Source organism: Antedon mediterranea, chromosome 6 (genome assembly GCF_964355755.1).
Source record: "Antedon mediterranea chromosome 6, ecAntMedi1.1, whole genome shotgun sequence".
NCBI lineage: Eukaryota > Metazoa > Echinodermata > Crinoidea > Comatulida > Antedonidae > Antedon > Antedon mediterranea.
In genome coordinates, this window is record NC_092675.1 from 4,781,834 (window position 1) to 4,796,182 (window position 14,349).

A 14,349-nucleotide genomic window follows, 5' to 3' on the forward strand; every position below is an offset into this window, starting at 1 on the left:
TAGAGAGAAAGTGAAGCCCGATGACAGCAATGAACACAAATTTGCTCTTTGATGTTAAAATAATTTATTATCAATATAATATATTTTTGCACACACGTATTACGTTCCCGTAACCTTTACAGTACATTTCACCACGAGAAAACAACATCCAGGGTCCTCTTACAAATATAGTTAGCTCAGCCTCGGAGTAGCTGTTTTTGTCAAAGACGTCACCGGTATAGTTTTATAATAACAAAGCATGAATCTCTTTCTGTATATAAACTAATTTATGATACAAAAGCTCAGTGGTACCGTATTAACTTAATAATTAATTAACTTTAATTATATTTGCGGAAGATACGGTAGTATAAATGTTGAATAAAATGTTAAAATATATCCAAACCTCGACTCGAACACGTTAACAAACGTTATTAACCAAATGTAAAAATGATAAAGCTTCTTCTTTTATTGTATAGGTTTATAATATATTTATACGATCTATCACTATACATATTCTAAACCACACTAAGGATCTCGGATATCTATGATTAACCAAGGAAGAAAACTAAGCATGAAGGAATTAGCACGGAAGATTACCTGTTTATTGAACTAGGTATATTTAATATCCACCGGGGTGTCCGTACAAAATATGTGATGTGCCCATATATGCACATGATGATGTCATATCACTACCGTATTTGTGTATATCACTTCCATATTTGGGCACATCACATATTTTGTACGGGCACTCCGATCAAGTTTCATAGGTGGATAGATACTCTAGTTCAATAAACAGGTAATCTCATATAAAGTTTGATAGTGTAGACAGAGCTTTACTAAATGTATCTAATCGGATTACCTGTTTATTGAACTAGAGTATATTTAATATCTACCTATGAAATGTGGTTGGGGTGTCCGTACACAATTAATTGCACATCACATTTTGGCTTCAGTATTCAGTACATTGTTTGTATAATTTGTGTCTAGCAAGGAATATTATAATGATGAGATCAAAATTAAAAATACAGTTGCAGTCCCGTACTGTCGGAAAACATAGTAACATTAAAAATGAACTACTATTTTAAAAACTTAAAATTTTAATTCTTCTAATTCGCTTATACCATGGTGGAATTACTTTTAGTGCTTAAACTGACTGCTGAATGCGTACCAGTATTGCATCAGATACTTTTACTTACAGACATAGGAAGTAGTTATAGTTTATCATTATTTAATAACTGTCCAACGTTTATTATTAGTAACCCATGCAATAAATTCCAAATCACCTCATATGGTGGAATGATTGCTGATTCGGCGCTTTTCTTACTCAACCTATATGCCTACATAAAATTACTGACTATATAATATTATAAATGTTAATGGAAGAGAAACCTTTGATAATGATGACATTTATAGAGAGAATTGAATGACTAATTATCAAGGGTTTCTATGCTCAAGCACCATTGATTCAACTTAATAATAGTAGTAATGTTGTTAAACAAACAATAGGAAATATGTTTAACACTACAGCCAACCCCTATACAGGGACACCCCTTATAAGAGGACACTTTGTGGGTCCCAAAGGTTTCCCCTTAATAGGTTTAAAGCTCTGTCTACACTATCAAACTTTATGTGACAAAAAAATGTACCCATATATGGCCATGATGATTTCATATCACTACCATATTTAAGCATATCACTACCATATTTGGGCACATCAACATTTTTTTTTCAAACTAGTTTGATAGTGTAGACAAAGCTTAAGCCTAGTCAGTCAAGTCTAAAAAATTGTATATTTATAAACATTTGTAATAATAAATAGAATATATATATATATATATATATAAACATATCTATTACTTTACATTTCTTTCTTCGTTATCTTCCTTAACAATATGTTTGTGTTACAAGATTTCATTTATGTACTAAGGCTCTTAAAGAAGACAAAATAATAAGTTAAATTTATGTCAACTACTACTAGGCTGTAATCCATTAGAAAGTCAAGAAAGATTTACAAGCACACTAAACATCTACATAGCACCAGGACAGTTTCATTTAACATTTGAATTTTAAAACCAATTTGCATAAAAAGTACTATATATGATATAAATGGGTTGTTTTTAGGTGATAATTTTGGATTCTGAAATGAAACATAGAAGAATTTAATACTTAAGACTAGCAATTTTACAATAATCACAAAAATAAAAATTTAAATATTTGAGAAGAAACTGTAGGTTTGCGGTACATCATTTATTTCCTAGATTGATATGTTTTGGTTTTGTCTTCTACAGCTGTCTCCTGAAATAATTATAACACTAGAAAGCAGTTCCACATCACCCCAGAATACAATTCTAGTATACTTGATATTGAGGAATCTACAGGCTGCACTGAGAACCTTATTTTAAGCTCTGTCTACACTATCAAACTATTTCGACAAAAAAATGTGATGTGCCCAAATATAGTAGTGATATGCCACAATATAGTAGGAATATGACATCAACATGTCCATATATGGGCACATCACATTTTGTTTTTACATAAAATTTGATAGTGTAGACATAGCTTTACTTGACATTGACTCATGACATTTTAGCCAGAATCTATAACCAGCCTTCTTGTGTTTCATTTGATTCTTCTGCTATAGATTGTTCTGATATGTTCTCCACAGAGTCAGGTTGTAAGAAGTCCATTGGTAAAGAATAACACAAATAATAAACACTAATCTGTATTGGATACTCTGCTGAAGGATCCATTTCTAACACAACCTTTTCCTGTAAAATAAATATCAACATACCAATCAATAAATGTACAGCAAACTTTCCCCAAACCACTTTTTTTTTGTCCTTGCCATTAAAACACACAAACAGATCCCATGTAAACACTAGATCACCATTGGAGTACATTTAAAATACCAAGCCCACTTGGTTATCTACGTGAGGGTATGTGGCGCAGTGTGTTGGACGTTTGACTACTGAGGTTCGAATCCAACTCCCGCCGCATTGCTTGTATCCTTAGGCAAGATAGTTTACTTACGTTTGCCTCTCTCCACCCAGGTGTATAAATGGGAACCTGGTTAGATCAAGATACAACCGTGCGCTGATTACTAGCTGCATTATGGGAGTATGTTTCCATACTCGTTTGATCCAAAATTACTGGGGTAATAATGTTCAGCGCTTAGAGGTTTCACAACATTAGCCACTATTATAAATCCAGGATATTATTATTATTATTATGAATATATATGGATAGTGGTGGATCCAGGATCCGCCCCTGTGATATATCAAATTTATGAGAAATAAACTCTTGCAGGTATAGGAATTAGAAATGTATTAAAGGTAATCACAAATAAAATAATTGTTAATGAATACTTACTTGATCCTTTTTTAGATCAAGATAATTTAAGCCTGATGATTTTGTATATTTACTATGGCCTTGGCTATTGTATGTTGTCACAGTAACTCTAAAAAAAAAAATACACATAAATAAACACACATATTTCACACCAACAGGGGGATGCACCAATACACATACAAAAACAACTAAAGCCAATAATATCTGGAACAAACTATGTAAAAATATTATCATACTAAACCAACATTTTCCCAAAGGGTCCCACAGTCTTTAAACTCTTCAATTCAGATATGATGATATTATAACTAGACTGTACAGTGATAATCAGACCAAGAATAGTAATGACAATAATAATTAGGATCATGTGACGACAGGATAACAATGTCTACGATGACGAAAATGAATCAATATATAAAACACTTACTGAAACATGATTTTCCTACTTGGCTGTAAACTAACACTGTTACTAACAGGGTGTGTGTTGGTGTTCCTCTTAAAAATCACTTGTCTACAAATAAAAACAAATGTAAGTATAAGTCTTCACACATAAAATGAGAATATTTCAGGCAGTGGAAATGAACAAGAGTAATCCTTGTACAACAACGAATGGAGTCCATCAGAGAGAATTTGAACTTATGACCGTCATATTGGTAGAAAACCATTTTACAAGTACAATCTTTTACAATATATTTGTACCAGAGCACTTCTAGGACTGAAAGATTAATTAAACATTTATTAATTATATTGGAAGCAGAAATTTACTTTTGACGATCTGTCCATCCAGGTAGCTGCAGTTTTATGTAAAAAAATCAAATAAAACAAACCTTTTAGAAAAAGTTAACAATAAATCAACTCCATAGTTAAACCCAGTCCACCTCCAGCAATACTTAAAAAAAAAAATTAAATAATTATTTATAACAGTGCAGATTTTGTGCAATTATTGTACATATTTATTATTGTATTTGTTATATGCTGTTTACATTCCTAATGATTTGTATGTTTTTTATAGGTGCAATATGTTATGATATATTAAGGAGTGTACAGAAAGCACATTTCTGATAATTTCTATTTGCTGTGATAAGCAGCACATTAATTGATAAACATTTATCGTTTATCAATTTTGATTTTTGTATGACATTCAAAGTAAACTTTATAGACATGATGGATAACATTTTAAAGTAGACACACCCACTAAGGACAGTTTATAAAGTATGTTATATTGCATTTGAAACATTTGTGACATATGGATTTATTAACGCGTACCTCTCCTTCCTTTGATATAATACGACCGCATCTCATTGCATATTTTCTAAATTGCTCTGGTGTCAATTCTGATTCAGTTGGTCTGTTAAAAAATAAAGAATATTTCATCAAACCTATTCTAAAAAATAAGAAGTACAGTATACATCACTACTGTCAACAGCCAGTCAATGACTACCTAATGTCTTTAAAAGACAGTTATTTAAAGGAATATAATTTAGTAGCACTTTCGTATCGGCTATGAGCGCTGACTGGCTACACCCAGGTCATATGGTGTGCTGAGCAGTGTCAAGAGGAAAAAACAGGCATTAAAATATGTTGAAAAAGGCTAAAAACGTCCCAAGCCTTCAGTGTTTGAGGGCCACTTAGAGTTCCTAAACCAGGGGCCTCAGATCTTTGCGTTATGCCTAAAACATATTTAATATTCATCAATAAAGGCACATATTGATTACACATAAATAATACAAATGAACAACTTGGAGATTGATTGAGGAAGTTCAATTTAGGCCAGAGGCAGTGAATTAGAATTGTTCATAAAGGTTTTGATTCCTCACCCTTTATCTTGTCCTTGCTCAACACACAACATATTTTGCCATTGCTGTTTATACACTGGCAGTATCCAACCTAAAATAAAATATTGTTACATTACTATTCATCTAACACAATATATTCACTACAGTCCTACAGTGTCATAATTCATTATTATTATTAGTTAAAGGTAGGTATGGCAGAAACAGAGAACAGGAATGATTGGGTTAAGATCGATGTAGTGTATATTCATGTGACACCATCTAAATTTGTGTGTAAAGGACGATCCATAACATGGTTTGGTAAAGTATACAAAAACCATGTATTCTACAGCAGTATAATAAATCCTCAGTAATGCTTATTCTCATCTTTACCAAACCATCTCAATTCTCAAATAATAATGAGAGGAAAAAATACTTTGTGGCCACATTCACTATTCACACTTTCGGAAATATTTACCGCCAAAATTTAAAAATTGTGAATAGTGAATACCACTTAAGGGATTTTGCTAAATATTAACTGACTTAAGTAAAATATATAGTATTAAACATGAGAAAAATATCTCAGCTAAGTGTGAATACGACCACTGGCTGTTGAGAGAGTTCCCAACATGACTATCTAATCTATAGTATACTAATGTATGAAGGTTTTGAGGGAAATTCAAACCAGAGCAACTTGTACTATAAATTAACAAATATCAAATTCAATTTTTCAATTTGTTATAAAGAAATGAATTAAACTTATATTTACTTGGTGGGATAATCTTGTCTTTGTCAATCAGTCGCGTTGAAGACAAGTCATTGATAATATGATGAAGTCGAACTCCTCTGAATAAATCTTCATATATTTTACCAGCTTCGGAATTTAAAAATTCACCAGGTTCTAAAAAGAAATACGAAATAAATTATAACAACAATGAAATCTAGGAATAGCAGACGATACATTATATGCAAGTGTTATAATGTATATGTAAGCTTGAGTAAAGATTCTAGACACAATTGTTTTGGACATAAACACTCCTGCTATCATTGTATACTTATCACAATAACGTTATCCAAGTTTATTGTAATGAATGATACCATATGAGAAAGTTAGGAGCTCACCAGGGGCTGTAAGTCCCAGGGGCAGATCCAGCTTCAGAAATTAGGTGGGGGGGGGGGGGGGAGAGCTAAATATTTTATAAGTGATAAAAACGATTCTTCGGGTTGCAGATAAATAAAAATAGTAATTATTTTATTTTAAAAAGACATGGCTGTTAAATTTTAGAGTGGCTATAAAGTCTGTTTAGCCTCCGCCTAAATCCGCACCTGAGTCCTACCCAATTTTTGAGTAATTTTCATATAAAATGATCCACATAGACCAATAGGACAACCCACTACATACAACCCTTAATTTTGTGTGCAATTTATTTATTTCAACAATATTTAACGGGGGTGGTCCATCCATTCACAACAATACAATTTGGCAAGACAATAACATGAATTATAACAGAAGTGTCTCTTTTAGGCCTAGTAATTAGATTTACATTACCTTTAAGGCTCCTAAAGTAGATGTCAGCATCTTTAGCAAGTTGTTTGGTTTCTCCATTCCAATGTGGTGTTAGCTTTAAATATACATACTATAGAATAGAACCATTAATATTGATTGAACTACGAATAAAAAAATGACATTGCCGAATGAGAATAATTTGTTCCAATAGTCTCTAATAATTTCAAGGAGGTGTTGGTATTGGGGCCATAGAGATATTATATCTCTATGGTGGGACACATGAACAAGCAACAGTATTAAATGGTTAAAAAACAGCATAGAGTAACTTGTATTAAAGAGACACGTTTGGGACCTAATTAAGTATTCCCTTTAATAGGGTGTACCCTAAACAGGGTTTGATTGTAGTGTTAAATATATTGCTTGTTGTTTGCACAGGCAAATGCCCCCATAATAGGCGTGTTTTCATTCAAATAGAATCGTCCCAAAGGAAGGCTTCAATTGTTATTACAGTATTTGGAACACATAAATAGTATGCATTGTACAGCTTAGCTTATAGTGCATAGAGATATTCACTATAATATCTCTATGGCTGAACTCACTGCTGAATAATAGTGCTATGTATTTGTGTATACCCATTACATTACCTTTTTAATTAAAGAATAAATATCCATTTCTACTTGTAGTACAAACAAGCTGGATGATTTGATTAATGACTTCATGAGATCAACACTGAAAATAAAGTACTGTATGTTAAAATTATACACCACAAGTTTACATATATCTGATTGGTTATCGTACTGTCCATTTCCAACCATAGCCTTGGAATTGTCTTTTTATATGGTGTATGTCTGAATTAAATATAGGCATTTCAACATGGGTGTATGTACTGTGTTGCAAGAAATAATAATTATAATAGGACATAAGTCTGCATGTATCTTGTAATGGGCTCACATCTAAGCTTGTTAAAGACGTTGGCTAGTGGTGTGTGGTATATCAAAATATTGACTGGGGTTTTACCGGAAATGAGTAGCAATGAAACTATACTTATCTACACCTAAATGATTAGACTTGCCCCAAGTCTGTATTTATTGTCTTTTTTATGTTAGTCCACCAGTCGACATTACGATTTTTGTCCAAAAACAAGCTCAAGTATTATACGTATGAAACGCCATTTGTGCCAAAATATTTATCTTTTTACTAATATTAAGTCTGGAACACAGACTACTAAATGCTGTAAAAAACAATCATAAAGTCTAACAATCATATATTTCCTTTTTTTATTGGTTAATCAGAGACGAACTGAAAGTGACAAACTGGCTTGCGTAACAGGATATTATACATATCCTAGTGATTACTAATACTATTCATTTTTTTTACCTTATTTCTTTTAATAATGAAATGTTGGTCGTCATCATAAGATTCCTTTCCAGCCATTCAAAACAACTATAGTAATGGAGATAGAAATATTAGGATATTAATATATTCATATACATGTTTAACTTAATTGCTATAAGGTACAGAAAACATTGAATGTTATGAATGTGTTTGAACATTGACTTGACATTGTAAACTGGCAGTTTTAAAATTTTTCACACACTATATGCAAAATAGTAATAGAATTGTAAACTGGCAGCTTACCTTAGTCATAATAATATGCAAAATAGTAAAGTAAATTGTTACTTTAATTTATGCATAAATAGAAAATATTAAAGTAAATACTGTAGTAATAAAGAAAAGTAAACCTCGACAAAAACAATAATAAAAAAAGATATGCTAATTAATTTCTTGTTTTTCATTTTATAGTACAGTACTAGTATGTTTTAGCATTAGCACTATAGTAATGAAGATAGAAATATTTAGGATATTAATATAATCATATAATTGTTTAACTTAATTACTATAAGGTACTGTACATTAAACATTGAATGTTATGAATGTGTTTGAGTTTGAGCATTGACTTGTGTGTGTACATACACAGATTCAGAATTGTAAACTGGCAGTTTAATTTTTTCACACACTATATGCAAAATAGTAAAGCAAATTGTTACTTTAATTTTTGCAAAAAAAAGCCAATATTAAAGTAAATACTTTAGTAATAACAAAGAAAAGTTAAACTCGACAAAAACAATAATAAACAAAGATATGCTAATTTCTTCTTTATATAGTGCAGTAAAATGTTTAAACAAACACTATGTTTTGGCATTAGCACTTTTAATGGTGTTTTTTTTTGCTGAAATGTATGAGACACGTGGTACCTTACCTTTGTAATGTCTGTTGTATTCCGTACATAGAAGATGAGATATAGTATGAACAGACTGTATTAAGACTGTAATGAAAAGTGTAGTCTTAGTTCTACTGTGTTTTTAATCAATCTACTGTACTATGGTAAATTACATAGGGTCGGTTAAATAGGTGTAAATTAGAAGGCGGGAGGAGAATTAGTTGACACAGTACTACTGTACATTTAATACAATTAAACTAGATAAAATTGAATTTAGCAAACATGTAATTTTTTTACTTTGACTTTACAACATATACACTTTAATTACCATACCGACAGAACTGAAATGTTCTGTTGGCCTAAACTTTCCACCCAAAACTCCCAGCCTCTCAAATTTTAAATATGGGCTTATATCCAGGTCAGTACAGGATGGGATTCAATTTATCAAATAATTACCATATTGTGTCAGTCATAATGTCTGAACATTGCTGAATCAATCCATCCTGAAAGAACAATTAATGTGCACTTTAGAGAAGTTAGTACATCTTTCAAGACAAGTAGGGGTTACCCCGGTGTACTAGTATACACACAGCCACTTTCACTCATCAAGAGGGCCCCTTGATTGTCAGCATACACTGTTTAGGGTCACCCTCTATAAATAAGGTGTAATAAAAAAATGTTATACAGAATCAAACCTATGATATTATGGATACAGTAGCTTCAGTTATTTTTAGTACCAGCATATGTGTCATTGTTTATTCCATTGTTTACTGGATACTGGTGAGGAAGGTGGAGAAGGGGGTAAAATAGGGAGGTTCTACATATTGCTAGGGAGTTGAACATTGAGAATGCTAAGGATATAAAAAAGCATTATTTCAGTTGGACCTATGCAGTGATAGATCTACGTTGATACTGGTGAGGAAGGTGGAGAAGGGGGTAAAATAGGGAGGTTCTACATATTGCTAGGGAGTTGAACATTGAGAATGCTAAGGATATAAAAAAGCATTATTTCAGTTGGGCCTATGCAGTGATAGATCTACGTTGATACTGGTGAGGAAGGTGGAGAAGGGGGTAAAATAGGGAGGTTCTACATATTGCTAGGGAGTTGAACATTGAGAATGCTAAGGATATAAAAAAGTATTATTTCAGTCGGACCTATGCAGTGATAGATCTACGTTGATACTGGTGAGGAAGGTGGAGAAGGGGGTAAAATAGGGAGGTTCTACATATTGCTAGGGAGTTGAACATTGAGAATGCTAAGGATATAAAAAAGCATTATTTCAGTCGGACCTATGCAGTGATAGATCTAGGTTGATACTGGTGAGGAAGGTGGAGAAGGGGGTAAAATAGGAAACAGCTCTATTCTAGGAGTTAACAATTTGAGCATTTTAGGCTGTACTCATGAAATGATATTTTATTCCAGAGTGGTTATTCACTGTTGATATAAAAAGAGGATGACAAGTCCTAATGTACAATAATTTGAGGATAAACTTACTAGTTGTAGTAGTGATGATGCGGCTAGAACTGATTCAACTTTTGATGGGTCAATGACCACCTCATCTTGATATAACGATCCAAGACAGACATCTAATGCTGAAAACAATAAATAGAAATGAACACAGTGATATTTGCTTGATGGTGGTATGGATGGTATGGGTTAACATGCTTAATAGCTTGATATCTTTCTGTGCAACAAGACTATAAATAATGGGATTTAACTGTAATTAAATGAAATCCTCAAAATGATGAAAATGCTCTTTGATGAATTAAGCAGAAAGGATGCCATTTTACAGACTGAAGCAATGATGATGTAGCAAGTTTTCCATGTTGTTATAAGGCTTTACTGTAAATGATACCTTCAATGTTAATGTTAGCGTCTGGTATATTCATGTCCACTTCCGTCAAACTTGACTCTTTCCATGATCCACTAAACATACTAGAAAAGTATGGTGACTGAAATAAAAGAATTTAATTACTAAATAAAAAACAATTGAAAAATACTACGAAATGAAAAGATGAGTGTCTTGGTACTTAAAGACAAATAAACTAAAATGACATAGGCCTACTTTATAATAATAATATTTAAATGGATTCTGCACTTACTCCATACAAATTACCATTCAATACAAAAAGTTAAAAGAAAACCTTATCAAAGAAAATTAAACAATTATTTAATAACTAGTATTAACAACTAAATAAATTCTTGTCATTTGATTAGACAATTGTAGGTCACATGCCGTGCAATAATACGCACTATTAAATCATCATCATTATTATAGTACTAGTAATAACTTTGACTAATATTACCTGACATAAGTATAACTTGTGCAGTTTCCATGTTTTACCAAGTGCTACTATAGAGATATCTGAATTTTCTCCATTTACAAAAAGGGTTGTGAATATATATTTGGATGTGGATTTCAACCGTTTCCTGTAAATAATAATTTTAAAAAAAGGACTACAAAAATGGGTTCAACAGTGGGCCTTATCATTGACATCTGTTCATCCAATTCACGCTAAATTAAGTAAACATGTAATAGTTTAATTATTAGTATTTTATTTGTATGTACCTGAATATGATGATGGTCAGGAAGCAAACTATTCAATAAATTAATAAATAGCAGAGTGAGTGGTGGAGCACGTCTACTAGGGGGGCTAGGCTAAGCTTGTTAAAATCTGATATTCATGAGAAACAAACAGTGATTTAATGTTTGAGAGCCGTAAATAAAACCTATGTATGTGAGTCTGACCTTGTTGGTGGCTTATTCTAGGAAGGTCAACCACACCAGCCAGTAGGGCTGGGCCGACAGGACAGGCCTAATTCATGATGATTGGCCCGCATGTAGCAGCCTAGGCCTAGCCTTTTAAAGTCAATATTTATATAAATACATTACCTTTTAGGAGTGTGTAATACCTCTTCAAAATCATCATCGACTTGACCATCTAGCCGCCGTTTTTTTAAATTAAATTTGTTTGAATTGGTTGAATTACTATCTCTTTCAGAGTCACTTTGTGCAGATCCTGCAACGTAGTTTCCCATTTTTTTGTTATGAATTTTAATTTTACTACGTAATAGACTTTCGATCCAGACGTCAAATACAACATTAAACAGTAACATACAACCAGCCGTCTTTTTTGGTGACATATTCTTTCATTAGTGTGTGTGATGACAAAAGTTTATTTTTTTTAATGGTAAAAAAGGTCAATCTTTCTTTTATAAATTTAAAAATGTATTGTCCTCCCAAAACAGAAAAACAAAATTGAACTGAAAACCCAATGATTTCTTTCTATTTACGATTTGTTTGGTCAATAACTAACAATTACCTCAAACAACAACTTAATTATTTCAGGGAAATACGTAGACCTACAAACTTAAATTAAAAAATAAGACCCAGTAACAACTTTTAAGAGAAGGAAAATAATTGTTAAGGTCTGAAAACAATATTAATACTATTGAAAATTTAATATTTTTTAATATTAAATTCATGAGAAAGTTTATGTGATCTGATTTTTGTATGGTTATTTTCAGTTAAAGTTTCCTAATTCGTTTCAAATTTTTTAGCCTTAGTTCTGTCGCGCACTATTGTAAATGACAATCGATTTAGCGGTATATCAGTAGAACATCTTCAAGGCTTCGTTGAAAATTTAAATCCCCGTGACTAAAGATAAGACAAATTCTTTATTTGTCTCAATCGATTCCTTTCTTTTCATACGGTCGGGTTCATATCCAAGGTACCTGTTATATTATTGTGTGTAAGCAACATCAATGCTTTCTTCCTGGTTTAAGTACCGTCGTAGCACATTGAAAAAAAACAATGAAACTGCATAGGGCTTGTTATTTAATTAATTCTTAAAATTAACTCAATTCTGTATATAAAGACTCAGGTGAATAACGATTGAGTGAACATTATCAGTTGAAAACGAATGTGTTTAGAATAAAATGCATTGATGATTTCAGAAAAAGTTCATCCAAGACTATTTTTAGTCTTATATACTATAGACCATTTAGCTATATATATATATATATATAGGCCTATCTATCTCTACCCATAGGAAAAAAAATTATTTGTTCCCGTAAGGAACGACTACTTTTGTTCTTGAACCTAACCTTTTGTCTATGTTTCTCCCTAGTCACTTATAGGCTTATATATAAAACTATATAGCCTATTAGTACGATTAAAATAAGATGCAATACAAAAACAAATTAATTAATTATAATAATTTGTTAGTTTATAAATACTGGAGTTTCTATAATACTAGACAAATTTAAATGTTCACGTTTAGTATTTTTACCAGTAGATGAAGTCGTAGACCTCATAAAATTTGGTTCGGTTCTTTTATAAATTGATTTAGAATTACGTTCTGCAAGAGACAAGTTCATTTTTTCTTGTAATTTTTTTGAACCTGAACCCGTCGTTTTTGGTCGTACAGGTACTAGAGTCTTTTCTCGGCGGCGGCGGGTTGATGGTGGTGCAGACGAAGCATTTAATCGCAGCTCATGCATGTAGGTAGAAAGTTTGTCAGCGGAACTAACATTAGACATTTCTGTTTGATTGCGTGTGTGTTCAGCAAGTTGCCTTCTATACATTTCTAAGTAAGATGAATTCGATATTTTTGGTGATTTTGAATTTGTTGTCGTTCTACTCATACTGCTATTAATTGGCTTGCCACAGTCAAGTTCAAAGGTAATACGTTTCCGGGATTTTTGTTTTGCAGATAGTCGAGATTCATTTATATTGGATTTACCATTATACTCTTCCCTTGTTTTATTCACTAAGCGGTCATCTTTTTTTTCTTTAGAAATGTTAAGTCGCCTTGCCAACGAAGTCACTTCTTTGACATTATCAATCGCTGTAAACATTTCAGAAATTGATTGTCTCCGTGTCCTATTTCCTGGTAGACTCAGGATCATACCACTTGACATGTCCAAAGAGGAGTTCTTGTCGATAGCATCTACATGGTCGAAAGTTGTCTCTCGTTCACCGTTGTTTTCTCCAAGTTGCCTGTAGTGGTATATCTGGACATTATCAACAGGAACAGTGGATAATCTCCTGTTAGATACCCGTTTATATTGGGTCATAACAGCCCGCTTTTTTCGAGCAACAGCTCTCGGCAGTAAAGACGATAATTCAGCGGGGGTAGGCAGAGAAACCGAGCGTTGTTTCCCCAGATAGAACGGTTGATGTGTTTTGTTTTTTGGTAATCTGGGTTTCAAACAATCCTGTGATGATATTTTCCATATTTGTTCATGAGAATTACGAATATTTAAATCCCGTTCTTTTTCTAATTCTCGCAGCACAGTCGATAAGTGTGGTTCGTAAGTTCGATTTCGAGCATAAGTTTTCGAAAATATCTGGTTTGAATGTTTCTTTAGTTTGTTGAGAATTTGACGATACGAATTATTTCCAGGTTCATGCTCCATAGTAGACAACGAATTTGATTGAGAAACACTGAATAAAACGAGCAATCTTTAGTCAGTATGAAAAATTAAATCACTTCTGTAATCCATACCATAATCAGGCAAT

General features: G+C 32.3%; 1 protein-coding gene across 1 annotated transcript; it reads right to left on the minus strand.

Moving 5' to 3' along the window:
* Nucleotides 1-42: 42 nt before the first annotated feature.
* Nucleotides 43-11,889, minus strand: LOC140052089 (germ cell-less protein-like 1). The gene is made up of 16 exons (XM_072097486.1): nucleotides 11,719-11,889; nucleotides 11,132-11,255; nucleotides 10,681-10,777; nucleotides 10,320-10,417; nucleotides 9,281-9,327; nucleotides 8,864-8,929; nucleotides 7,981-8,046; nucleotides 7,248-7,332; nucleotides 6,646-6,733; nucleotides 5,866-5,997; nucleotides 5,142-5,211; nucleotides 4,591-4,672; nucleotides 4,152-4,213; nucleotides 3,752-3,835; nucleotides 3,349-3,436; nucleotides 43-2,747 (listed from the first exon to the last, which is right to left on the minus strand). The coding sequence occupies exons 1-16, from the start codon at nucleotides 11,862-11,864 to the stop codon at nucleotides 2,577-2,579; spliced, it is 1,506 nt and encodes a 501-aa protein (XP_071953587.1). The 5' UTR covers nucleotides 11,865-11,889; the 3' UTR covers nucleotides 43-2,576.
* Between the last annotated feature and the right edge of the window lie 2,460 nt (nucleotides 11,890-14,349).

Excerpts from the sequence above, each read along its gene's own strand:
- LOC140052089 (XM_072097486.1), bottom strand. The coding sequence starts at position 11,864 with ATGGGAAACTACGTTGCAGGATCTGCACAAAGTGACTCTGAAAGAGAT. Across the intron at positions 8,047-8,863 it reads ATACAACAGACATTACAAAG|TTGTTTTGAATGGCTGGAAA; the intron begins GTAAGGTACCAC and ends CCATTACTATAG. Across the intron at positions 5,212-5,865 it reads AGACAAGATTATCCCACCAA|GTTGGATACTGCCAGTGTAT; the intron begins GTAAATATAAGT and ends ATTTTATTTTAG.